The 27,127-nt window shown below is 41.3% G+C and overlaps 1 protein-coding gene across 13 annotated transcripts in view; it reads right to left on the bottom strand.

Annotated features, from left to right (window-relative positions):
• The window catches only part of FAM168B (family with sequence similarity 168 member B), a 48,254-nt gene that overhangs the window by 13,330 nt on the left and 7,797 nt on the right, over positions 1-27,127 (bottom strand). For 2 of the 13 annotated variants that reach the window (XM_056564571.1, XM_056564580.1), the window contains exons 2-6: positions 25,300-25,386; positions 25,122-25,183; positions 21,498-21,577; positions 15,694-15,777; positions 12,504-12,596 (exon numbers count right to left, since the gene is read on the bottom strand). In XM_056564571.1, the coding sequence (XP_056420546.1) occupies positions 12,504-12,596; positions 15,694-15,777; positions 21,498-21,567 (247 nt within the window). In that variant the 5' untranslated portion in view covers positions 21,568-21,577; positions 25,122-25,183; positions 25,300-25,386. The remainder of the gene's footprint in view (positions 1-12,503; positions 12,597-15,693; positions 15,778-21,497; positions 21,578-25,121; positions 25,184-25,299; positions 25,387-27,127) is intronic. The other 11 variants (XM_056564581.1, XM_056564583.1, XM_056564579.1 and 8 more) reach the window with 8 other exon arrangements.

Raw genomic sequence — 27,127 nt, 5'->3', positions numbered from 1 at the left:
GGTCGCACACTCGTTGGAAAACAATGTTCTAATGCAGTGTTCCCCCAACCAGGGTGCCTCCAGCTGTTGCAAAACTACAACTCCCAGCATGCCCGGACAGCCTTCGGCTGTCCGGGCATGCTGGGAGTTGTAGTTTTGCAACAGCTGGAGGCACCCTGGTTGGGGGAACACTGTTCTAATGATATAGATAAATGTATATCATAGGTTATCACACTTAAATTTCGCTGTATGGTTGAAAAGGTGGAATCATAAGACTAGTAATAAGATGCAGGATCAAGAGTAATAAGTTCAGAAACAAGAGAGATTGTATGTCAAGAACCAGGGAGACAGCGAGCTGCCCACAATAGCCGCCTTTCACAACACCACAATAAAATAAAAAGAGAACTACCTAACCACCCAAACACCAGAGCTGAGATTGTAACAATCCCCCCCCAACCATTAGCATATGTGCCACCACCAGATAAGTGTCACCCACTGCAAACATTGCCACTAAAAAATGTATTATAATAAAGAATCTAGTTTTCCAGAAAAAATAAATAAAAATAAAAATGGCCAAACCCCTTTGGAGCAGCTGTAAAACCAAACACTGCAAACACGTACACCTGATTTACACAGCATCTGGCATTTTTAGCTCAGTTAAAGGGGTTCTCCCTTGTTTATACTGTTTGTTGTTATTATGTTTGTGTGTCATGTGTATAAGTATGTGTTTTTTTTATGTGTTGTGATTATGTGTATATGTATTTTCTTACCTTTTGTGAAGATCCGGAAGCTGGCCCCTTTTTCTTCCAGCGGCTTGCTGTGTAACCTCGGCCTCCGCCATGTTGTGTTCGGTAAGTGGGATGTCGGGGGGTGTGTTCTTGCTTCTGTCCTTCCCATCTTCTGACGTCCGAGGCAAATCTTTTCTTCCCATTTCTTCCGTGGCTCAGCGACGAATCTGCGGCCTCTTCCGGCGCATGCACAGGTAGTTTTTTTTTTTTTTACCAATAAAGTTTTTTTGTCTGTCTAATTGACAAACTGTCTGCGCGTGCGCGAAGCTACGCTATTAGCGTAGACCTAACGTACGCTACGCTGTTAGCGTAGCACTTGCGTACTCGCGCATGTGCAGACAGTTTGTCAATTAGACAAAAAAAACTATTTGTTAAAAAAAATAAAAAAAAATACCTGCGCATGCGCCGGAAGAGGCCGCAGATTTGTCGCTGAGCCACGGAAGAAACAGGAAGAAAAGATTCACCTCGGACGTCAGAAGATAGGAAGGACAGAAGCAAGAACACACCCCCCCGACATCCCACTTACTGAACACAACATGGCAGAGGCCGAGGTGCATAGCAAGCCGCTGGAAGAAAAAGGGGCCCGGATCTTCACAAAAGATAAGAAAATACATAATCACAACACACATAAAAAAAATAAAAAATAAAAAAACCACACATACACACAACCATAACAAAAAACTGTATAAACAAGGGAGAACCCCTTTAAGGGCTTCGCCATAACAGCCAAACGAAAATGATGGTGGTGATGGATCCATTCCATGGCAGTCATTAATGGTGCCAGGTGGACCCAGTTGACTGCATCAACCCCTTACAGGGGTACTCCAGTGGAAATTTTATTTTATTTTTTTAGATCAACTGGTGCCAGAAAGTTAAATAGATTTGTAAATTACTTCTATTAAAAATCTTAATCCTTCCAGTACTTTTTAGGGGCTGTATACTACAGAGGAAATGTTTATCTTTTTGGATTTCTCTTATGTCAAGACCACAGTGCTCTCTGCTGACCTCTGCTGTCCATTTAAGGAACTGTCCAGAGCAGGAGAAAATCCCCATAGCAAACATATGCTGCTCTGGAGAGTTCCTAAAATGGACAGAGGTGTCAGCAGAGAGCACTGTGGTCAGACAGAAAGGAAATTCAAAAAGAAAAGAACTTTCTGTGGAGCATATAGCAGCTAATAAGTACTGGAAGGATTAAGATTTTTTTAATAGAAATAATTTACAAAATTGTTTAACTTTCTGGCACCAGTTGATAAAAATAAATAAATAAAATGCTTTCCAGTGGAGTATCCCTTTAAGTGTCATGTAATATGTAATATTTAAAAAATGTCACAAAAGAAAAAAAAATTGACAACTCAAATATAATTTTTCAACCCCTTAAGGACTCAAAAACAATCTTCATTTTTGCACTTTCGTTTTTTCCTCCTCATCTTCTAAAAAATCATAACGTGTAACATTTTTGCACCTACAGACCCATATAAGGGCTTGTTTTTTGCATCACCAATTGTACTTTTTAATGACATCACTTATTTTATAACAATCTGCGGCAAAACAAAAAATAAAATTTTTGATTTGTGGCGTGAAGTGAAAAAAAAAAAAAAACACACGCCATTTTGCAAATTCTTAGGGCTTCCACTTCTACGCAGTGAACTTTTTGGTAAAAATGACACATTATCTTTATTCTGTAGGTCCATACAGTTACAGGGATACCCAATTTATGTAGGTTTTATTTATTTGACTACTTTAAAATTATGACTACATGCACCAAAATTAGTATGTTTAAAATAGTCATCTTCTGACCCTATAACATTTTTTATTTTTCCACGTATGGGGCTATGAGGGCTTATTTTGCGCAGTAGTCTGTAGTTTTTATCGGTACCATTTTTGTTTTGATGGGACTTTTTGATCCCTTTTGATTAATATTTTTTGGACTTTGGTATTTTATTACGTGTACGCCATCAGCCGTGTGGTTTAGCTAACTTTATATTTTAATAGTTTGGACATTTACGCACACGGTGGTACCACATGATAATTTTTTTAATGACACTTTTATTTAAAAAAAAAAAAAAAAAAAAAATTGAAAAAGGGGGTGATTTAAATTTTTATTAGGGGTGGGGGGGGGGGTTTATTCAGATTTATTCTCCTTTTTTTAGCCCCTTAGGAGGCTATACCATGCAATCTTCTGATTGCTTATGCTGATCAATGCTATGCCATAGCATTGATCAGTTTTACCGGCACTCTGATTCTCGGGCATGGAGCAGTAGATCGCAGATCGGATGACGAGGAGGCAGGCGAGGACCCTCCCGTTGTCCAGTAAGCTGATAGACACATCGCGATTCTGTCGCGATAGTCCTGATCAGCTCCGCTGAGCTTCCGGGATAGTTTTACTTTGTTTAGATGCCGCAATCAACTTTGATATCGGCGTCTAAAGGGTTAATGTCCTTAAGGACTTGGAACGGGGTCTTACCCATACGCCCTGCGTCCTTAAAGCGTACCCATCAGATCCAACAAAAAAACATTTTTTTTAAATATATCACTCAGTATCCAATCCTTATCATGTAAATCAAATTTTTATGTGCCTAGCACCTTTATTTTTTTTTTATTAGATTTTTGATTTAGCTCACTAGTCTGAACTCCTATCAAAGGGCAGGTCTCCGCCCCTCCCTCAGTATGCTGTCTGCTCACATCTCCCCTAGCATTAGCAAAACTACAACTCCCAGCTTGTCCTCACCGACATTAGCGGGACACAAGCTGACAGTGGGAGGATATTTCCAACAGCTGTGAGCCCTGCGCTTACAGTTGTCAATGAAGGAAGTGTGTCCATGACATAGGCGATGACACATGGACACAGAAGGACTAGCATGTGTCCAAGCAGGCAGGGGGGGCAGTTGTTTGACTGGCTTTTTCAGTATGAAGCCAGCAAAAACTAGAGACATAAGAGGGGGATTTATCTAGACATTTGAAAAGCTTTTTTAAACAGCTTTTTTCTCTGTCGCACAATGGGTCCGTGCTACTTTTATTGTGAAAATTACTTTAGAAATGTTTCCATGATTTTTACCCATCTAGAGCGATTTTTGCAGTGGTCACTTATTTACTAAGTGCGAATGTCAGGTAAATTCAGCCCAGCCCTACATTTTCTGTGCGACTTTTGAGTCAGTGTATACGCGACTTTTCACACAAGTCGCACATCCACAGTTAAGAATTCACACCACTCTTTGTAAATGCCCCCATAGGCCCTATCGCCAAAAATACATTTCTTAAATTCTTATAAGTTCTGCTGCAAAAAATAAATAAAATAAAAAAAGATTTACCCCCCTTCACCTCAAGTGCCCCGCACTGGTCCTGAGTGATGTGAACATGCTCTATACTCAGTTACAACAAAGACAAGAGTCCACTAAGTTCAACCTATAATCCTATCGTGTTGATCCAGAGGAAGGAAAAAAATCCTTGTGAGGCTGGTGCCAAATCCCCCATAAAAGGAAAAATTCCTTTTGGTATCAAAATAAATCTATGGATGAATGTTCTATCCCCATTAATTTACTATCCATGACCTGTAATATTATAGTTTTCCAGAAAAAACATCCAGACCCCCTTGAGCGTTCCATAGTCTCACTGCTCATACAGTAAAGAATCTCTGTCTATTATGATGGTAAATCCTTCTTTCCTCTAGACGTAGACGATGCCCCCTTGTCATGGTTATCGGCCTAGGTATTAATAGATCTCTAGAAAGATCTCTTCACTGTCCATTCATATATTTGTGCATTGTAATTAGATCGCCCCCAAGATGTCTTCTCTACACTAAATAACCCCAAGCTTAATAACCTGTTGTGGTCCTGTAATCCTCCCGTACCATTAATTATCTGTCACCCTCCTCTGCACCCTCTCCAGTGCAGCCATGGAAGCCTATGTAAACCTATGTTTCTGTCTTGAGCCTATATGCATTTTTTTGCTCTATGCCATGACTATTAGCCTTGGCAGCAGCTGCCTGGCACTGATCACTAATTTAAAGGACAACTGTAGTGGTCAAAAATCCCTGCCCAAATGTTCCCAAACAAAAGTTATACAATTCAGTCAATTAGTCCTATTTACCTATATGCAGCCGTTTCTGAGATATTAGAGTTGCCAGCATAGCCCAGTAGTCCTGCGTCCGTCCCCTATTCATTACATTGCAGCCGCCATCTTGGGGACGGAGATCTCTTCCTCCCAGCAGTGTTTGTGCTCCCCCTAGCCTCTGTCGGGTCCTCCCTGCTTATGCATATGCATGAGCGGGTGCTTTCTGAGGCAGCCATAGGCTCATCCTCAGAAACGCCCCTATCTGTAAGATTCAAGCAGGGGGAGAATGAGGACGTCCACAGCTCCTCCCCCCTCCCCTGCTCTGTCTACATAGGACCTCACTTATCACGGGGAGGTTTCAAGTTTTCATGGGGGAAAACACAGAGCAAACCACAGAGCAGGGAGGGGAGGACGTGTGTGTGAAGGAGACATATTACACTGCACGGGCTGGTGGTGTATACAGGGAATAAATATCATACTGATTCTGTGTGTGAGATGGGGGGGGGGGAGGGGGACTACTGAATGACACATGCTGGGAGTTGTAGTCCCTGTTATGTGTGTATGCCAGTGTTTCCCAACCAGGGAATGCTGGGAGTAGTAGTTTTGCAACATCTGGAGGCACCCTGGTTGGGAAACACTGGTGTATGAACTACAACTCCCAGGAGATTACAGAGATACAATATAGGTGTTGGTGAACTACAACTCCCAGGAGATTACAGAGATACAATATAGGTGTTGGTGAACTACAACTCCCAGGAGACTCCTGATACAATAGAGGTGTTGGTGAACTACAACCCCCAGGAGACTACAGAGGTACAATAGAGGTGTTGGTGAACTACAACTCCCAGGAGACTACAGAGGTACAATAGAGGTGTTGGTGAACTACAACTCCCAGGAGACTACAGAGATACAATAGAGGTGTTGGAGAACTACAACCCCCAGGAGACTACAGAGATACAATATAGGTGTTGGTGAACTACAACTCCCAGGAGACTACAGAGATACAATATAGGTGTTGGTGAACTACAACTCCCAGGAGACTACAGAGATACAATAGAGGTGTTGGTGAACTACAACCCCCAGGAGACTACAGAGATACAATAGAGGTGTTGGTGAACTACAACTCCCAGGAGACTACAGAGATACAATATAGGTGTTGGTGAACTACAACTCCCAGGAGACTACAGAGATACAATAGAGGTGTTGGTGAACTACAACCCCCAGGAGACTACAGAGATACAATAGAGGTGTTGGTGAACTACAACTCCCAGGAGTCTCCTGATACAGTAGAGGTGTTGGTGAACTACAACTCCTTTATACACTCAAACAGCAGAAAGCTGACACGGCATGCTTGGATGTATAGTCTTACAACAGCTGGAGTCACCTCTGCAACTCCAAGCATGCACATACAGCAGAAAGCTGACAGGGCATGCTGGGATTTGTAGTTTTGCAACAGCTGGAGGCACCACTGGAATTCCCAGCATGCCCGAACAGCATATAAAATAACTGGGCATGCTTGGAGTTGTAGTTGTGAAAAAGATGGAGGGACCAATATCAGGACAGTTTTATAGACAAACAATTATGTTTTTTTTTTAACCATTTTTCCTTTCACTCTCCAGTGCCCACACTACAGTGAGCACGGAGGCAGCCTGCTTCATCACTGGACAGGAGCCAGCATGGGGAGGGGGAGATGAGCAGAAGGGGAGGGTGTATGCATAGGGAAGGGAGATGTGGGCGTTACAATATAATAATTTGCTCGGGGGGATAGAACAGGGGGAGGGCAGCAGCTTACAGGAAGTAAGTACAAGGCATGATGGGAGATGTAGTTTTTCTTTCACTTGTCCTCAGTAATTCATGTGCTGATAACGGGAGAACGACTGGGCCAATTTTGATGGGGGAGACATCGTTGGAAAGGTCTTTCAAAGACCTATTAAATGAGGTAAAAAAAAGTTTTTTTGCCCAGCACTGCAGATGTCCTTTAAGTTTAGTTTACTGTCCATCAATAACCCTTGATGAAATCCTTTTTAATAGCATTTTTTTCTGGCGTTTTACAATAATTGTACAATTCCTATACCCAAACCCACGACTCATGGTTCAGGCAGCATGAAAATTATGATCATCTGCCTTTAAAAGGGGTTTTCCCACAAAACAAAGTTGGATCAGATAAATCAGATAAATACCACATACACACATTTTTCATTCAAGTAGAAGGAAATAGTTAAAATGACCTACATGCCTGTACTGTTCTCCCCCAGCAGGGATGTGGAAATCCTATCGCCCGGGACAAGTAGTTTTGGGCGCCGGGCAGGTGAATTTTTTTTATAGATTTAGCCCTGTATCGGGCGAGCAGGGACAGATCGACTTCCTGCTTATTTTTCTTTAATGCCGGTGTGCGGTGAGCTTTCCGACCCCATCTCACCTCCCAGCTGCCCCAGCTGATTTCAGTAGCCGGGGGCCGCTGCTCAGAGCCAACTCCAGCCGGTGTGAAGGGATCTCACCTCCCCTCCGAAGTCTGCCGCAGCTAGAGCGGGGAGGAGCGAGGGCAGAGCCCGAGGACGGTCTGCAGGAGATGATTATGCCACACCCCCTCATCACCCTCCCGGAGGATGGAGAGTGCAGCTCTGAATACGAGAAGACAGGGGGAGAATGAGGACGTACACAGCCCCTCTCCTCCCCTGTCTACACAGGACCTCATTCATCACGGGGAGGTTTCACGTTTTCACGGGGGAAAACACAGAGCGGGGGGAGGGGAGAGGAAGTGTGTGAGGAGAAATACTGAACTGCACAGGCTGGGGATTTCACCTCACACCGGCATGTGTGTATGTGTGTAGTGTGTGTGTGTGTGTGTGTGTATATGTGTGTGTATTGTGTATGTAATGTATGATATAGGGAACAGCAGCCCGGTGTATGTGTGATGTGTGTATGTAATGTATGATGTGGGAAGGGCAGCAGCAGGTGTATGTATGATGTGTGCATATGTATGGTGTATATGTATGGTGTGAGTGTATGTGTGATGTGTATATATGATGTGTGTATATATGATATGTGTGATGTGTGTATGTAATGTATGATATAGGGGGCAGCAGCCCGGTGTATGTGTGAATGTAATGTATGATGTGGGGGGGCAGCAGCAGGTATATGTATGATGTGTGTATGCAATGTATGATGTGGGGGGGCAGCGGCGGGTGTATGTATGATGTGTGCATATGTATGGTGTGAGTGTATGTGTGATGTGTGTATGTGTTGTATGTGTTGTATGATGTGGGGGGGGGCAGCGGCGGGTGTATGTATGATGTGTCTATGTATGATGTATGTATGTAATGTATGATATAGGGGGCAGTGGCCGGTGTATGTATGATATGTGTATGCATGTATGCTTTGTACAGTTGCGGACTGACAAGTGCTGCTGCCAGTTGTGCTATCTCATTTTTTAAATTTATTTTTAGTGGCTTCTGGTCCCCCCGCACTGAATTGCACCCCCAGAATCCCGCCCCCTTCATACTCACCCGCCGACCAAGAGCCCCACGGATGCACGCAAACACACCCAAACCAAAACTGCAACTCCCAGCATGTTACACCAGAACCTGAACTGTAGAACTATAAAGTGTAACATGCTGGGAGTTGTAGTTTTGGTTCGGGTCAGCTGCAGAGCCATAGGCTGCATCAGGGCATGCTGGGTGTTGTAGTTACTAACTGCAATTCCCTGTATTCCCTGACACAGCCTATGGCTCTGCAGCTGACATGAGCCAAAACTACAACTCCCAGCATGTTACACAATAACCTTAACTGTACTATACAGTGCAACATGCTGCAACACCCACACAACCATAGGCTGTATCAGGGAATGCTGGGTGTTGTAGTCATCTACTAACTAAATGCAACATAATGACACATAAATTAGAGTAAATAAAATGCAACACAAACTGGAGAAGCAGAAGACCCCCGACATCCCCCCCCCCCCCCAGTAACACAGCGCTGTTCAGTGTTTTCCAGTCAAAAGACTTCATATATAAGTCCCTATGAAGACTGAAAAATAGTGATTCAAATATTTTAAAAAGTGCGTATATATGTGAAAAAGCCCTTTCCTAATAAAAGTTCTGATAATAAATGGTTCCGATAAAAACTACAGATCACGGCACATAAGATTACCCTCATACATCCCTGTATATGGAAAAATTGGGGGGGGGGGAGAGGGGGGGGGGGGGGGGCGGGGCGCAATTTTCTGGGCTTGTCTCGGGTGTAAAAGGAGCTAGCTACAGCTCCCCCGGCCCTTATAGCCTGGCATGCTACGATCGTCGTGGCCGGCTATTAAACCATTAGATCACTGCTGTCAAAGTTGACAGCAGTCTCTAAAGGATCTTATATCCATCCCTGGTGGTCTAGTGGGGGGGGGGGGGGGGGGGGGATCGTACTATTTTGGTTGAAATTATTTTATCTACCAGGACAAGTGGATTTTCTTGAGGGACAAGTAGATTGTGTTCCACTTTAGTCCCTTGGACAAGTAGTTTTTTTTTTTTTACATTTCCACACCCCTGCCCCCAGGCAACAGAGCCCAAACTTTCCCATAAGCCCCCCGGTTTGCAAACACAGTAGAGACTAACAAGCACTATGCAGTTAGAACTGAGCATTTCAGTGGCTATCCTAAGACGTCCATCTCTCAAACAACATTTTTAGAAATACTTATAGGTTGGAAATACGTTTAAAGGGATACTCTGGTGGATTTTTTTTATTTTTTTTTTTTAAATCAACTGGTGCCAGAAAATTAAACAGATATGTAACTGACTTCTATTAAAAATCTTAATCCTTCCAGTATATATTAGCTGCTGAATACTACGTAGGAAATTATTTTCTTTTTGGAACACAGAGCTGTCTGCTGACATCATGACCACAGTGCTCTCTGCTGACATCTCTGTCCATTTTAGGAACTGTCCAGAGCAGCATATGTTTGCTATGGGGATTTTCTTCTACTCTGGACAGTTCTTAAAATGGACAGAGATGTCAGCAGAGAGCACTGTGTTCCAAAAAGTAAAGAATTTCCTCTGTAGTATTCAGCAGCTAATAAGTACTGGAAGGATTAAGAATTTTTTCTAGAAGTAATTTACAAATCTGTTTAACTTTCTGGCACCAGTTGATTAAAAAAATAAATAAATAAATAAAAATAAAAAGTTTTCCACCGGAGTACCCCTTTAAAACGGAAGCCGTCATCAGTATCACCTGTACTAATCTGTTGGTAGAGGCAAGTGTGCTGATACTAAGGAAAATAATACACTGCTCAAAAAAAATTAAGGGAACACTAAGATAACACATCCTAGATCTGAATGAATGAACTAATCGTATGAAATACTTTCGTCTTTACATAGTTGAATGTGCTGACAACGAAATCACACAGAAATTATCAATGGAAATCAAATTTATCAACCCATGGAGGTCTGGATGTGGAGTCACACTCAAAATCAAAGTGGAAAACCACACTACAGGCTGATCCAACTTTGATGTAATGTCCTTAAAACAAGTCAAAATGAGGCTCAGTAGTGTGTGTGGCCTCCACGTGCCCGGATGACCTCTCTACAACGTTTGGGCATGCTCCTGATGAGGTGGCGGATGGACAGTCTGTGGTGCAATGTGGCATTGGTGGATGGAGCGAGGCATGATGTCCCAGATGTGCTCAATCGAATTCAGGTCTGGGGAACGGGCAGGCCAGTCCATAGACACACCAGCCACATGAGGTCTAGCATTGTCTTGCATTAGGAGGAACCCAAGGCCAACCGCACCAGCATATGGTCTCACAAGGGGTCTGAGGATCTCATCTCAGTACCTAATGGCTGTGTGGCCCCCAAAGAAATGCCACCCCACACCATTACTGACCCACCGCAAAACTGATGATGCTGGAGGATGTTGCAGGCAGCAGAACGGTCTCCACGGCGTCTCCAGACTGTCATGTCTGTCACATGTGCTCAGAGTGAACCTGCTTTTATCTCTGAAGAGTGCGGCGAATTTGCCAATGTTTGTGTTCTCTAGCAAATGCCAAACGTCCTATACGGTGTTGGGCTGTAAGCACAACTCCCACCTGTGGAAGTCGGGCCCTCATACCATGCTCATGGAGTCTGTTTCTGACCATTTGAGTGGACAAATGCGCATTTGTGGCCTGCTGGAGGTCATTTTGCATGGCTCTGGCAGTGCTCCTCCTTGCACAAAGGTGGAGATAGCGGTCCTGCTGCTGGGTTGTTGCCCTCCTACGGCCTCTTCCACATCTCCTGATGTACTGACCTGTCTCCTGGTAGCACCTCCATGCTCTGGACACTACGCTGAAAGACACAGCAAACCTTCTTTCCACAGCTCGCATTGATGTGCCATCCTGGATGAGCTGTACTACCTGAGCCACTTGGGTGGGTTGTAGACTCCATCTAATGCTAGCACTAGAGTGAAAGCACCGCCAGCATTCAAGTGACCAAAACATCAGCCAGGAAGTATAGAAACTGAGAAGTGGTCTGTGGTCACCACCTGCAGAACCCCTCCTTTATTGGGGGTGTCTTGCTAATTGCCTATAATTTCCAGTTCCTGAGTGGACAATGTGATTTCACAGAAGTGTGATTGTTTTGGAGTTACATTGTGTTGTTTAAGTGTTCCCCTTATTTTTTTGAGCAGTGTACTTACCATCCCCAGGTCCGTGGCCTTGTTCATCTGTTACCCTCCTTTTCTGGTATATGCTTATCAACAGACTTTGTGCGCAGGGGGTGTGGTGATGTCATCACTGCTTCATGCTCCATCTGCCCGGCTAATGAATTTTCATAAAGCTTGCTCCTATCTGGGGTCACTGTGCATGCACACAGTACAAAGAGAGCCATGGATCTGGTGGGGGTAAGTATCTTTTTCATCAGTATCACCTGAAATACAAGCCTGTACCAACAAGATAGTGTGGGTGATACTGATGACAGATTCCCTTTAATAATTTATCAGTTTAGACTTGTTTTTCTTCATAGTAATAACTTCTTTAAACTCTCACTGGAAGCTCAAAGTAAAATCATGAAGAGATTTTCTGCTAGGAAAAAGACAAAGGGGGAGACTTATCAAAACCTGAGCAGAGGAAAAAATTGCCCAGTTGTCAATAGCAACCAATTGGATTGCTTCTTTCATTTTTCAGGGGTCTCTTTAAAAATGAGACCAAAAGAGCACATTTTCTCTGCACAGGTTTTAATAAATCTCGCCCAAACTCTCTCTCTTAGACCCTTCTGAACCCAACTCCTAAATTGATCATTCACACTGGAGACAAAATAATAGCCTTTGGCTTCTGTTTGTAGTAAGTGTTCTTCTGTCCCACAGTGCTGGATTCATAGCAGCACTGCTTATTGACGCTCTATAATGTCCTTCATGCTACTTCGGTGAATGCGAGAGACTCCCACAGACAAAGCAGCAGCACCGTCTGTCTCCCTGCAATTGCCCCCAATTTACACCCTGTTGGGTTGAGTAATCAAAGTGCTGAGAATTGCATCACACGATGACATAAAGTGCTGCTGTTTCTAGACATAAGATTCTTTATTGGGTGCAAGATGGCTGCAGGCACCCAACACACACACGTAACTGTTTTACCTTAGAAATGCATTTTCAGGTACTTATTTTGCTTTTTAGTGCCTTATGTAAAAGGAAGAGAGAAGAGTAACTAGCGTTAAAGAAAAGCAAAGCAGGTACCTGAATTTAATGCACCGTTTCTCGCAGCAGAGAACGTGTGCCCGAACATGTACATTTGCACACCGGAACTCGCATATGATGGTTGTTCTACCTCTGAAAATAAAAGTTGCATTTTAGTTCAGTTTGGCTTTAATGTCAACACATTTATAAACTTTATGGTAACCCCCAACAAAGACGCAAAAGGGCAAAGATTTAGCATAAGTAACCCCCACGTAGGATCACACAAATATTCCATGTTTTTGTTTTGTTAATTTTAGAATAACTAAATAACTGGTCTACAAATACCTGATCACTTACAAAATGTTGAGATCCGGTACACTGGAGGCAATTTACACAAGCCGCACTTTGAAATCTACACCAGCTCCAAGTTGAAGCAAGTTTTAGCTCCAACTTACAGGTTCTCCAAAATGATTGATTCAAAGATATTATTTGCTGCTTGACAAATTCCTCCATTGCAGCATGTAGTTAAAAGGTGACAACAGTTTCCACAAAAACACAAAGGGGGAGACTTATCAAAACCTGTGTAGAGGAATATTGGTGCAGATGCCCAGAGAAACCAATCAGATCGCTTTTTTCATTTTTCACAGGCCTCTTTAAAAATGAAAGAAATGATCCGATTGGTTGCAATGGGCAACTGCACCGCTCTTCCTCTACACAGGTTTTGATAAATTTCCCGCAATGTTTGTTGTTTTCGAACAATGAAGTCGACCAACTATTACACCTATCACAATAGCAGTATTACCTCTCATGGATATGAAAGGAAGAAATGTGATCTTGTTTAGTACAGATTATTGTCACCTATGGCAACTGCTGGATTCACATTACATACACTATATGGTATTATACTTTTTTGCATACAGTTAAGACATAGCAATCTAACATAACACGTGTGGGGTAATGCCTCTCAGCTCTTTCCTTTTTAAATGCCATGATTTAAAGGGGTACTTCGGTGAAAACCTTTAACCTTTTAAATCACCTGGTGGCAGAAAGTTAAACATATTTGTAAATTACTTCTATTAAAAATGTTTTGATCCTTCCTGTATTTATTAGCTGCTGAATACTACAGAGGAAATTATTTTCTTTTTGGAATGCTCTCTGATGACATCACGAGCACAGTTCTCTCTGCTGATGTTATTATAATAATAACTATTTTTTGTTGTCCTTAGTGGGATTTGAACCCAAGGCCCCTGCACTGCAGGGCAGCAGTGCTAACCACTGAGCCACCATGCTTCCCTTAGCATACATCTGCTATGCATGGTTGCTAAAATGGACAGAGATGTCAGCAGAGAGCACTGTGCTCATGATGTCATCAGTGTTCCAAAAAGAAAGGAATTTCCTCTGTAGCATTCAGCAGCTAAAAAGTACTGGGAGGATTAAGATTTTTTAATAGAAGTAATTTACAAATATGTTTAACTTTCTGCCACCAGTTGATTTAAAAGAAAAAAGGTTTTCACCGGAGTACCCCTTTAAGACAATCATCTGCCACTTCTAGACTGCCCCCATCACTTTTAGAAGCATTTAATATTTTTTACAATTTTTTTGCAATATTGAGGAAATAGCAATTTAAGAAATGTGTTTTTCAAAAAGTAGCCCCTGCACCCAATCATGTCCGTGTTCTCACACTGATGGCGGCTCTCACCCCTGTAACTGGACAATTTTGGTGCAGCTACAAACTTTACAGGGATGATCCTGAACATCTCTGCAGAATTACTTGATGACCGGACAAACATGTTAAGTTGTTCAGCAGCCACAAGTAGTTGATGAGGAAGAAAACTCTGATTTTAAGCTAAAGGAAATGTGATATACCATAGTCCTGTCACCAAAGCAACAAGTAGGAAGCCACTATTAGTTGAAATCCCAGTTACAGCAGATTTTAAAAATAGTAAAATGGAAAAAAAATTAAAATCCAAAATACTTACAGTAAAGTGCTGCTCCATGCCAGTGGATCCATTGTAATGCAATATCAAGGCAACAACTGTATGACATTACCACATGATGTTACATCTGCATAAAGGCATCGGCACTAAGGCCTAGCGAATACACAGGTCCGATAGGGACAGGAGCAGATTTTAATGGTGAGTATATAAGACAGTTTAATCTTCTTTTATTTTACCATTTCTTACAAGTTGGAGCTTCTTGAGGGATTTGTATCCATCTGAAGAATATGCATCACAATTGCTTTATGTGCAATGCGCTAAAAATACTCATTTACATCAAAAAGAACATAGAGCTGGGCTATCAGCCTTTCAGCAATACATATTCCACCTATAGAGCAAAAGCTACACACTGGGCCTCATTTACTAAGCTGACACCAACCAGTTTTTGTCGGATTATTTTGGCGCAGTGTCTGCGCCAATGTGTGACAGTGTGCGCCAGGAATATCCACCAAACCAGATATCGCACTGTAAAAAGCCGCAAAGGGGGCGTAATTTCACAACCTGACCTATTTACTATTGAATTCACAGAAAATCCTGTGGATAAATGGCTGGAAATTTCCACCTAAGAAAAAGGTGGTCAGAAATCTTTCACAACTTTTCCCCATAGTATATAGAGAGAAATCCTGCAAGTCTGAAACAACATTTCCCATTAGTAAAAACCCGACACTCTTAGTAAACGAGGCCCACTGTCTTAAAACCGTTTTGCATGCCTGCTAATCCCATTGCAGTCATAATGTAACTGCCCAAAATCTACAGCCCAGGACCCTCGATATGATAGGACTGTCCACAGCACCTGTAAGAAGCCTAGCGAACAAATAATTATCAGGGTATGTTCACACTACAGATTTTTAAGGTGGAATCCACACAGAATTGTGTGTGGATTCCCTCGTGCATCACATGCACATTGACAACAATGGGTTTTCCTCTGCTAGGTGCACAGCGCAGAAGTTCCATGATGGAACTTCCAACAAACATCTGAATGGAACTTTGATGTCCAATGCTTATTCCACACAAAATAAGAGCGGACTCAACCTAATTTCTGCTCTTTACTATTGAGCAGAAAAGGCACAGAATTAGGCAATAACATTTTTCTTGCTGAATTCAGTAGTGTGAACATGTTCTTAAGGATCAGTCCCTGACAAAGGGGTCGTCTGTCAGTGTTCTGACAGTAATGGATGAAAGTCCTACAAAAACAACCTGCCGCAGGTTTCTAGAGATTACATAGCTCTTTCATGCAAGACAGACATGCTTACCTGATGGGAAGGCAGGATTTGCACCAGCGTACATATTAGGGGAATAGGCAGGAGCAGCAGCAGCATATCCCATTGGAAAGCCTGCTAAAAAGGAAGAGGAGATTGTGTTTAAAGGAAAAAAAAAAATAAAAAATGTTTGGGTCTAAATAAAACTCAACATATGTGTACATGTATATATGAAAGTTCTAGCATAACTTTCAAATGGTTGGAGATATTTCGATAAAACATGGTATACATGTTACTTACATGTAAGGATGTCCCGATACTATTTTTTTTAACACAGAGTATGAGTACTGATACTTTATTCCATTAGCCACAGGTCCCGGCTAGGATGCACGCTCAGCGGCTGGGCACGCTGCATAGTTCGGCTCCTTGATACCTGCCGGCGGGGGTCCCACCGGCAAGTATCAGATTAAGTGTCAGGGACATTTGCACAAGGACATCCCTACTTATATGTCAACTAAAAATATAGCAGAGTTAAATCAACACAAACCACAACCTCCATTTGTAAGGGTAGAAGGTTAATTTGAAGTCTCATGTGTCTATGGGACTTTTCCTGATTACATTACTCTCAGGCTGCAGAGATTGCCGGGAACAACTGTCAGGCAGGTAGGTGCAGAGAATAGTTAGTGCGGGGGAAAGGATATCAGGACAGGATATGGGGACAGTGCAAGTAAAAAAAGTTTTAAGAAATGTGAATAACACCCTTCCCCAATTATAAAAAGTAAATGACCCTCTTTTCCCATTTTACAAATAAAACTAAAAACAAAATAAACATATTTGGTATGTTTGCGTGCAAAAATGTCCAAGCTAATACAACACAATGTTAAAGGGGTACTTCGGTGGAAAACTTTTTATTTTTATTTTTTTTTATTACATGAACTGGTGCCAGAAAGTTAAACAGATTTGTAAATTACTTATATTAAAAAAATCTTAATCCTTTCAGTACTTTTTCGCAGCTGTTTGCTACAGAGGAAATTATTTTTTAATTTCTTTTTTGTGTTGTCCACAGTGCTCTCTGCTGACACCTGATACCTAAATCAGGAACTGTCCAGAGCAGGAGAAAATCCCCATAGTAAACCTATGCTACTCTGGACAGTTCCTGACAAGGACAGAGGTGTCAGCAGAGAGCACTGATGACAACACAAAAAAGAAATTCAAAGGGTTAAGAATTTTCTCTGTAGCATACAGCTGCTAAAAAGTACAAAAAAGATTTTGTTTGTTTTTTAATAGAAGTAATTTACAAGTCTGTTTAACTTTCTGGCACCAGTTCATTTAAAAAAAATAAAAAGTTTTCCACCGGAGTACCCCTTTAACCCCATCCCGCTATAGGACGTATGCATACATCCCAGCACCTGACACGTTCGCGTGCTGGGACGTATGCATACGTCCTAGCGATCGCCTACATTGCCACGGCAGCGCAGGAAATCAGCGGCAGGACCCAGCTGTCAATCACAACCGGAGTCTCGCTGCAGCTGCCGGGGCCGCGATCGTGCCGGTTTCAGCAGCATTAACCCCATAGATGCCATCATCAATCCTGATCACGGCATCTATGGTGTTGACAGGGGAAGCGCGCTCACGGGTCGTCGTTTGTTGCTATGGCAGCAGGAGGTCAGATCATGACCTCCTGTCTGCCTGCTACGGAAGCCTGTGAGATCCAGCCACAGGCTGGATAGCACAGGGTTTACTGTGTGCAGCTGATCGGGTCATACTGTGCTGCAGTACAAATGTATTGCAGCATAGTATAACCTGTAAAAAAAAGTTTATTAAAAAAAAAAGTTCTTAAAAAGTATTATGTGTAAAAATAAAGAAATAAATGCCCCTTTCCCAATAAAAGCCCTGTAATACCCCTAAAAAATATCAAAAACTCAAATCATATACATAATAGGTATTGCCACGTCCATAATGACATGTACTATAAAACTATAATGTAAATTATCCCATACAGTAAACAGTTTTCCAATTTTTTTTTTTTTTACAAATAGCGGAATAAAAAGATCAAAAGGTAGCACATACTGCAAAAATGATACCAATGAAAAGTACAGCTCATCCCACAAAAAAATAAGCCCTTAATGGCGTCAGACGAAAAATAAAGTTACGACTGTTGGAAAACGAATGCCAGAAAAATAATTTTGCTCAGAGAAAAAAGAACATAGAAAGCTATATAAAATGGGTATTTCACAATATTTTGGAGTTTAACAAAAAATGCTTCATGTGTCAACAAAAATGCTCCACTTATATGAAGTACAATATGTCTCGAAAAAACTCTCAGAAAAAGCATTCTAAAGTTATTACCATTTAAAGAGACATAAGTAAAATAAAAAAAAATGAAAAGAACCTAGTCACTAACGTAAAAAATGGGTCCGCCCTTAACCCCTTAAGGGCCAAGCATTTTTCAGTTCTTGTACTTTCATTTTTTCCTCCTTACATTTTAAAAATGACCTTTTCAATTTTGCACCTAAAAATCCATATGATGGCTTATTTTTTGCGCCACCAATTCTACTTTGTAATGACATCAGTCACTTTACCCAAAAATCTACAGCGAAACGGAAAAAAAAAATCATTGTGCAACAAAATTAAAGAAAAAAAAAGCCATTTTGTAAATTTTGGGGGCTTCCGTTTTTACACAGTAGATTTTTCGGTAAAAATGACACCTGATATTTATTCTGTAGGTCCATATGATTAAAATGATACTCTACTTATATAGGTTTGATTTTGTCGTACTTCTGGAAAAAATCATAACTACATTTAAATTTATACCTTTAAAATTGTCCTCTTCTGACCCATATAACTTTTTTATTTTTCTATGAACGGGCCGATATGAGGACTCATTTTTTGCGCCATGATCTGAAGTTTTTATTGGCACCATTTTTGTTCTGATCTGACTTTTTGATCGCTTTTTATTCATTTTTATTATGGTATAAAAAGTGACCAAAAATACGCTATTTTTGACTTTGAATTATTTTGTGCGTACGACATTGACCGTGCGGTTCAACAATATATTTTTACAGTTCGGGCATTAACGCACCCGGCGATATCACATGTGTTTATTTACAAACTTTTTTTTATGGGAAAAGGGAAGTGATTCAGATTTTTATTAGGGAGGGGTTAAATCACATTTATAAACTTTTTTTTCCTTACTTTTTTATGCAGTGTTATAGCCCCCTCTAGTGGCTATAAAACTGCATGCACTGATCTCTTACACTGTTCAATGCATTGCCACAGGAATGCATTGATCAGTGTTTTCTGCGCTTGATTGCTCAAGCCTGGATTTCAGGCTTGAAGCAATCAAACGCTGATCGGACAGCTAGGAGGTAAGGCAAAACACCTCCCGCTGTCCTCTCAGCTGTTCGGGATGCCACGATTTCACTGCAACGATCCCGAACAGCTCTGCTGAGCTAACCGGCAGTGTATTCTCCCATTTTAGATTCTGCAATCAACTTTGACCGCGGCGTCTAAAGGGTTAATTCCAGACATCACATCCCGATGTGCGATGTCCGGTATTAGCCGCGGGTCCTGGTTGCTGATAGCAACCGGGACCCCGCAGATACGAAGCTGAGCGCGTTTCACAGATTGGGAGCCAGCCACAGGACGCAAATTTACGTAAGAGGTATTCCAGGATTTTTTTTTATTTGACTATGCTACAGGGGCTGTAAAGTTAGTTTGTTCATACTATAGTGTCTGTACCTGTGTGTGACGGTTTTCTCACAATTCTTATGTGATTTCACCCCAATATTTATTTTTAACAGCAAAATGACTGTCTCAGATTTTTTTCCCCAGGTTGCAATGTACCCGAGACCTGACTCACTATACAGCTGATGACAGGGAGCCTGTCTGCTTCAATGGGTGGAGCGATCGCTTGGTGGGAGAGAGATCAATCTGCAACTAATGCAACAGCTATAGGCACCCTGATTGAAAACCACAGGTCTTATGAATGGATGCAGCTCATTTATGTTTCAATGGGTGGGGTGGCTGATAAGTGGGAGGGAGGAAAATGGAATTATGGGATTTGTAATCAAAAAAAGAAAACTGAAACAGGAAATATCAGTTTTATGGTAATCTCCCAACATAGCCATTTAGCCCCAAGACAAGCGCAGATCCTTCCTAAGCACGTCCATTACTGTCTGCCAGGTACGTACTAAAATCACCTTATGGTGGATAACCCCTTTAAAGGGGTTCATGATCCTATTCGATGAACGGTCATAATGTAAAAACAATACCAAAGTCAAAAATGGGTGACTTTTTGGTCACATTACATCCCCAAAATTTTTTTTATAAAAAGTGACTAAAAAGTCACATATTTGCAAAAGTGGTACCAATAAAAACTACAGGATACAGCACAACAAATGAGCCCTCATACCCACCATGGGTGTCATTTTAATTGTACTGACCCATAGAATAAAATGAACATGCAAGTTTTACCGTAAAGCGCACTACATAAAAACAAAACCCCAAAAAATTAGCAAAATTGCATTTTTGTTTCCAAAAATGCTGTCTGGGCATGCTGGGAGTTGTAGTTTTGAAACACCTGGAGGATCACAGTTTGGAGAGCATTATTACAGCGGTACCCAAACGGTGGCCCTCCAGATGTTGCAAAACTACAACTCCCAGCATGTATAGACTGCCCAGGCATGCTGGGAGTTGTAGTTCTGTAACATGTGTCCCTTCAGATTTTGAAATTTTCATGAAATTTTTGAAAATTGCTGCTCTACTTTGAAGCCCTCAAATTTTTTCAAAAAGTGAAAATATGTCCATTTTATGATGCCAACATAAAGTGGACATATTGTATTTGTGAATAAAAATAAAATTTCTTTGGAATATCCATTTTCCTTAAAAGCAGAGAGCTTCAAATGCAAAACTTTCAAAATTGTCATGGAATTTTGGGATTTTTCACCAAAAAGGATGCAAGTAACGACGAAAATTTACCATCAAAATAAAGTAGAATATGTCACGAAAAAACAATCTCAGAATCAGAATATTTGGTAAAAGCGTTTTAGAGTTATTAATGCATAAAGTGACAGTGGTCAGAATTGCAAAAAAGGGCTCAGTCCTTAAAGGGGTATTCCAGGAAAAAACTTTAATATATATCAACTGGCTCCAGAAAGTTAAACACATTTGTAAATTACTTCTAATAAAAAATCCTAATCCTTTCAGTACTTATGAGCTTCTAAAATTAAGGTTGTTCTTTTCTGTCTAAATCCTCTCTGATGACACGTGTCTCGGGAAACGCCCAGTTTAGAAGAGGTTTGCTATGGGGATTTGCTTCTAAACTGGGCGGTTCCCGAGACAGGTGTCAGAGAGGATTTAGACAGAAAAGAACAACCTTAACTTCAGAAGCTCATAAGTACTGAAAGGATTAAGATTTTTTAATAGAAGTAATTTACAAATCTGTTTAACTTTCTGGAGCCAGTTATAAAAAAAAAAAAAAAATTGTTTTTTCCTGGATAACCCCTTTAAGGTGAAAAAGGGCTGCATCCTTAAGGGGTTAAAAGGCATATAGGAAAATGCAAAAATTAAAGCTGGCCATGTTCTTCAGGTTAAAAAGGGCTGTGTCCTTAAAAGTAAATTTGGCCACAGAAAGAAAAAAAAAAAAACTGTGAGAAATGTGTTAAAAAGAACTGTGTGATAAGCCTTGATAAGCCCAGAAAACATCATGCCTCTATGCCTAACAGATTGTGACTATATAACAGCCCCTTATATTTTGTATGGATTACATTTTACAAAAAATAGAGACATACATGAAGAGAAGAGAAACTCTGGTTATAAATATGGAGTGGGGTATACAATTCAGATGCTATACTTACCAGTGTAGCCAATACCTTTAGCGTTTGCATAAGGAACCCCTGAAGAACCAGGGCTATAAACTGGGTTCATGGTTGTAGACCTAAAAGAACAGAACAGGTAGATGAAAACAAGTGAATAGTTTCTGACCGTGGCCTCACATCTGACCAGCACCTCATATAGAAAAGAATGGGATGGGTTGTGACAGTAATGTGAGGGATGTTTATATTATGGGGAATGAGGAAAAGGAGACAACGGTGCTGATGACCAACCTTACCCTACCACAATGCTGCACAACCTATGGCTATTGCAAATCTACAACTTTCATCTTGTTCGCACAGTCAAACGTATGATGGAAATTTTAGTTTTGCAATATATCTGGACAGCCACACGTTAAAAAAAAAAAAACACTGTAGTACAATATAAGCAATGTACCAAACCACTTCTATATACTTACATGTTTCATTTTCCCACCCCATCTCCATCTGCCATTTTTGCACCTATATTAAAGGGGTACTTTTTTTTTTTTTTTAAAGCAACTGGTGCCAGAACGGTAAAAAGATTTGTAAATTAATAATAAAAAAAAAAATCTTAATCCTTACAGTACTTATTAGCGGTTGTATACTACAGAGGAAATTCTTTTCTTTTTGGATTTCTTTTCTGTCATGACCACAGTGCTCTCAGCTGACACCTCCGAAAATCCCCATAGCAAACAAATGCTGCTCTGGACAGTTCCTAAAATGTCTGAGCACTGTGGGCAGACAGAAGAGAAATCCCAAAAGAAAATAACTTCCCCTGTAGTATACAGCCACTAATAAGTACTGGAAGGATTAAGAATTTTTTATAGAAACAATTTACAAATCTGTTTAACTTTTTTGCATGAGTTGGTTTAAAAATAAAAATAAAATAAATAAATTTTTTAAATGAAAGTTTTCCACTTGAGTACCCCTTTTAAGGCCACAAGTCCCAGGCCCAACTGGAGAGTTCATGACACAAACTCAGAGGCATTTATTATTGTAGGTGTAAGTGAAGCATTTTTCTACCCCTTTTTTTGTGTGCTGGTGATGTGTAGGAGCACCACATTTATTAAATGGTCACAGAGCATTTGATAAATTTTGTGCAGGTCACATTTTCTGAAATTTCTCTCTTCACATACACCAAAAAGCTAAGCTAAGTCAGGGCTGGTGAAGTTTAGAGACTTTTTGGTGGTTTTGCGCCGTTTTACAAAAAGGTGCAGTTCATAAAACCCTTTTATATCATGTGTGTTGCCAAAATCAGTGGATTACAACTCAAAATCTGCAGAAATGTGTAAACAAAAAGGGGCAAAAAAAAGGCGCATATAAAGGACACTTGCACCAAAATAGCGCCAAATATAGATGAAGAAAAAAAAGGGTAAACACAATGCTGAATGCCGGCCATAGAATCATAGGGCTCTGTGATGCTGGTAGTCTGGTACACTAGACATGCGCTTCAGCTGTATTAAACTCTTTTGAAACTTGCTGGAATTACAACCAGAATGTCATTCCTCCAAGGTCAAAGGAATGAACATTAACATGTAATTACCACCCATAGTAACGTCCTAAACTACATTCATATGTCAGCAGTGAAAACCATCCTGCTATAAACACTGGACGTAGTAAAAGAACACCATTTATAAAACCGTATACCACCCTTTTTTTTTACCGTATCCATAGACTGCCACTGAAAAACCATACTAAAAAAAGTGAATCTGATTTTAAATAGTTTGGCGCGGCTGTAAGTCAGTCCTGTTTCTTTGTCGAACGAAGAAGAGCGTCCTATCACAGTTTTCTCTAACATTTTAAATCCGCATATTCACTGTATCCTATTTAAAAAAACAAACATGGTATTGTAGTCAGTGAGAAACATTAAACCATGTGAGTATGCAGTTTCATAGGATTTTAGCTTATGCAGCATTCATTTCCCTAAACTGTATACACAAACAGTGATGTGAATGCACCCCAAGGCCCCTTACACACTGTGGTTGCACCCCGTCCAGAACAGCCACAAAAGATTATTTTTTAGGGTGTAACTAATGGCGCAAGCAGTAATTTTTCTCCCGCTATTTCCCCGGGCTCCCACGACAGGCGTCACCACTGCCATGTGCTAACAGCAGTGTGAAAGTAGCCTTACACCGTATATACTCGAGTATAAGCCGAGTTTTTCAGCACGATTCTTTGTGCTGAAAACGCCCCCGAGGCTTATACTCGAGTGAACTCTCCGCCTGTCAATCCCTTCATCAATGGTCTTCAACCTGCGGACCTCCAGATGCTGCAAAACTACAACTCCCAGCATGCTGGGTGTTGTCGTTTTGAAACCTCTGGAGGTCCGCAGGCTGAAGACCACTGCGGCCTTCGTCATCATCCAGCCCCCCCCCCCCCCCCTTTTGTTTTGTACTCACCTCCCCTCGGCGGGAAGTTAGGGTGAGCTGGTCCGGACCATCTGTGCTGCAGGGACCGTCCGGTGGGGAGGGTTAGTCGTTCCGGGCTGTCCATTTTCACCGGGGGGGCCCTCTTCTCCGCGCCTGCGCCAGACTAGCGACGTTGCCTTGACGACGACGCACAGGGACGTTCATGCGCAACGTCCCTGTGCGTCGTCATCAACGCAACGTCACTAGTCCGGGGCCGAGCATGGAGAAGAGCCCCCCTCCCAGTGAAAATGGACAGCCCGGAACGACTAACCGTGCCCACAGGATGGTCCCTGCAGCATAGATGGCCTGGACCAGCTCACCCTAACTTCCCCCCTAGGGAAGGTGAGTACAAAACAATAAGGGGGGCTGGATGATGACTAAGGCCGCAGTGGTCTTCAACCTGCGGACCTCCAGAGTTTTCAAAACTACAACACCCAGCATGTCCGGACAGCCGATGGCTGTCCAGGCATACTGGGAGTTGTAGTTTTGCAACATCTGGAGGTCCGCAGGTTGGAGACCACTGATGAATGAATTGACAGGCGGTGATGATGAGGGGGGGGGGGGGGGGGGGGGTGGATGATGAAGGGGGGCTGGATGATTACATGATGTCAAAAATGACATCTGTGTCAGCTGTGCACAATGTACCCCCAAAAAAGTATCTGACACTTGTGTCACCACCACATAGGACACCACAGCCATTTTATGTGGTACATTTCATGTTTAACAGATGACTGTACGCTGTCTATAAAACCTGCCCTGTCTGCCGTCTATCCTTACTGTCAAGGATGGCAGAGCCAATTATAAGTTAGTGGATCTGTAGTGATCGGTCACGGCTCTGCTGGCATACCAGCGTCTGTTTAAAGCATATTTTCCATATTATGTTCACTGACTCAGAATGGATGCACCAGCTTTGTTAGCGCCGCGTTTTTAATCTCCATTTCTTTGTTTTCTTTACTATCCGTTTCATTTGGCAAAAACACGGTCAACCACACTACTCTGTACACAAAAACACTGATCTGTTACAATCATTTTTGGTATAATGCAAATCATTGGGAAACCGAATATGATGCATGACCTTAAAAAGAAAATTACAGTTTATTCCTATAAAATGTATGATTTTAGACAGAACACAAGAGCGTGGTGTGAACGCATCCTTAAACATATGAGGGTGCCGCACAATAAACTAGATAGTGTATAGAGAAGTGAAGAGTTATATTACACTTATGAGGCTTGGGAAATTGTCAACTTGAAGTGGAACAGTCGGGAGTTTCCAGAAATCAGCTATAAAAAAATAAAAAAAGACAAAAAAAATTAAAAACCTTGAATACCAAGAGAATATTGTCAGGTACATTGGCTCTTGGTTGGGCCCAGATTTTCCAAAGAGCCATATAACATACTTTACAGATTTGGGTCTTGGTAGGGGTGCTTTCACACGGCCGTCTGTCCCCGTTTTTTTATCCACGTTTCGGTTCTGTTCTTGCAGGCTGTAAACGGATTAAAAACGTTTTAAAAATCCCAAATCCCCCAAAAATCCCCGTTTTTTTAAAAATCCCATTCATGTCAATGGAATTTTTTTTTTTACAATCCGTTTACATCTATTTGTACCCGTCTGAACTCATTTACATGGTTTTTTTTTTTGACAGCAGAAAAAAACGGCACATGCTGTATTTTTTCTTCCATCAAAAAAAAATAAAAAATTAAGAAAAAAAACGGATACAGTAAATTTAACATTGAAGTCTATGGAAAAAGGATGAGCCTTTAATGTCATCCGTTTTTACTTCTGAGCATGCTCAGAACAAAAAATTTTTTTTTTTTAATTAACTGAACAATAACAGATACAAACGGTTAACATCCGTTATTGTCCATTTTTTTTAAAGTCTGTTTTTATTTTTAACGTGAGAAGTAGAGATGAGCGAACACAGTAAATTCGATTTGTCACGAACTTCTCTGCTCGGCAGTTGATGACTTTTCCTGCATAAATTAGTTCAGCTTTCTGGTGCTCTGGTGGGCTGGAAAAGGTGGATACATTCTTAGGAAAGAGTCTCCTAGGACTGTATCCACCTTTTCCAGCCCACGGGAGCACCTGAAAGCTGAACTAATTTATGCAGGAAAAGTCATCAACTGCCGAGCCGAGAAATTCGTGACGAATCAAATTTACTGTAAGTTCGCTCATCTCTAGTGAGAAGAACGGGATGGGTCTAGACAACCGTGTGAACACAGCCTAAGACCCCTTACACACTACAGGTATCATCCTGCTTATTTACAGCCGTTATTTTACAATAACTGATGAAAAGAAACTGATGCAATAACTGATAATAACGGATGATAACCGATGACCATCAGCCGTTATTTTTTAATGCTTTTTTTTTTCTTAAAAAAACCTGATGTTGGTCATCCGTTATTACCAGTTACATCGTTTTTTTTAAATCAGGTTTTTAACCTTTTTTTGTAAAGCTGTACTGAGCATGCTCAGTACAAAAAACACAGATGTTAAAAAACGGACAATAACAGATGTTTTTCGTTAAACATCCATTTCCCATAGACTTCATAGACATTTTTTCCCCATTATTTTTGCCGGACCAAAAATTTGTGCATGACAAAAATAAAGGATATTAGTAAAAAAAAAAAACGACATACCTGAGGCAAAAGGATGGTCAAAAAATCCCATTGACATGAATGGGATTTTTTGACGGCTGTTTTCAGGACTTTTTGCCGGGAGTAAAAACTGAGGTTTTTACAGGATGATACCTTTAGTGTGAACGCACCCTAAGACTGACGACAGTGTTTCCAAACCAGCAAGCCTGAAGCTGTTGCAAAACTACAAGTTGTAGTTTTGCAACAGCTGCAGGCACCTTGGTTAAAAAAACACTGACTTAAGAGCTAGGCAGCTGAAAAAGAAGCTTCATAGACACTAACAAACAAATGAAATAGCCTGGGTTCATTTATGTCTGGCAATACAGCATAGAAGCGATCTGATGTGCAAACCCCACAGCTGACCATGCAGGAGGGCAACTATGCTGGATGCCCTATAGATTTGGTGCTGTACCCCATGTCAGTTTATGGGGCTAGTGGATGGGACACAAGAAGATCCAGCATTTCCATCTCTGGGATCAGCATAGACATGTGAATAAAACCTTGCTGGATACTTAGCATCATAGATCCATTCAGCCCAATGATATCACTATGATGTGTCATTCAACCTATAGGACACAGATCATGGGGATG

This window comes from Hyla sarda, chromosome 3 (assembly GCF_029499605.1).
Source record: "Hyla sarda isolate aHylSar1 chromosome 3, aHylSar1.hap1, whole genome shotgun sequence".
In the NCBI taxonomy this organism is placed as follows: domain Eukaryota; kingdom Metazoa; phylum Chordata; class Amphibia; order Anura; family Hylidae; genus Hyla; species Hyla sarda.
Note: the sequence above shows the minus strand (reverse complement) of the source record. Positions and strands in the feature narration are given on the sequence as shown.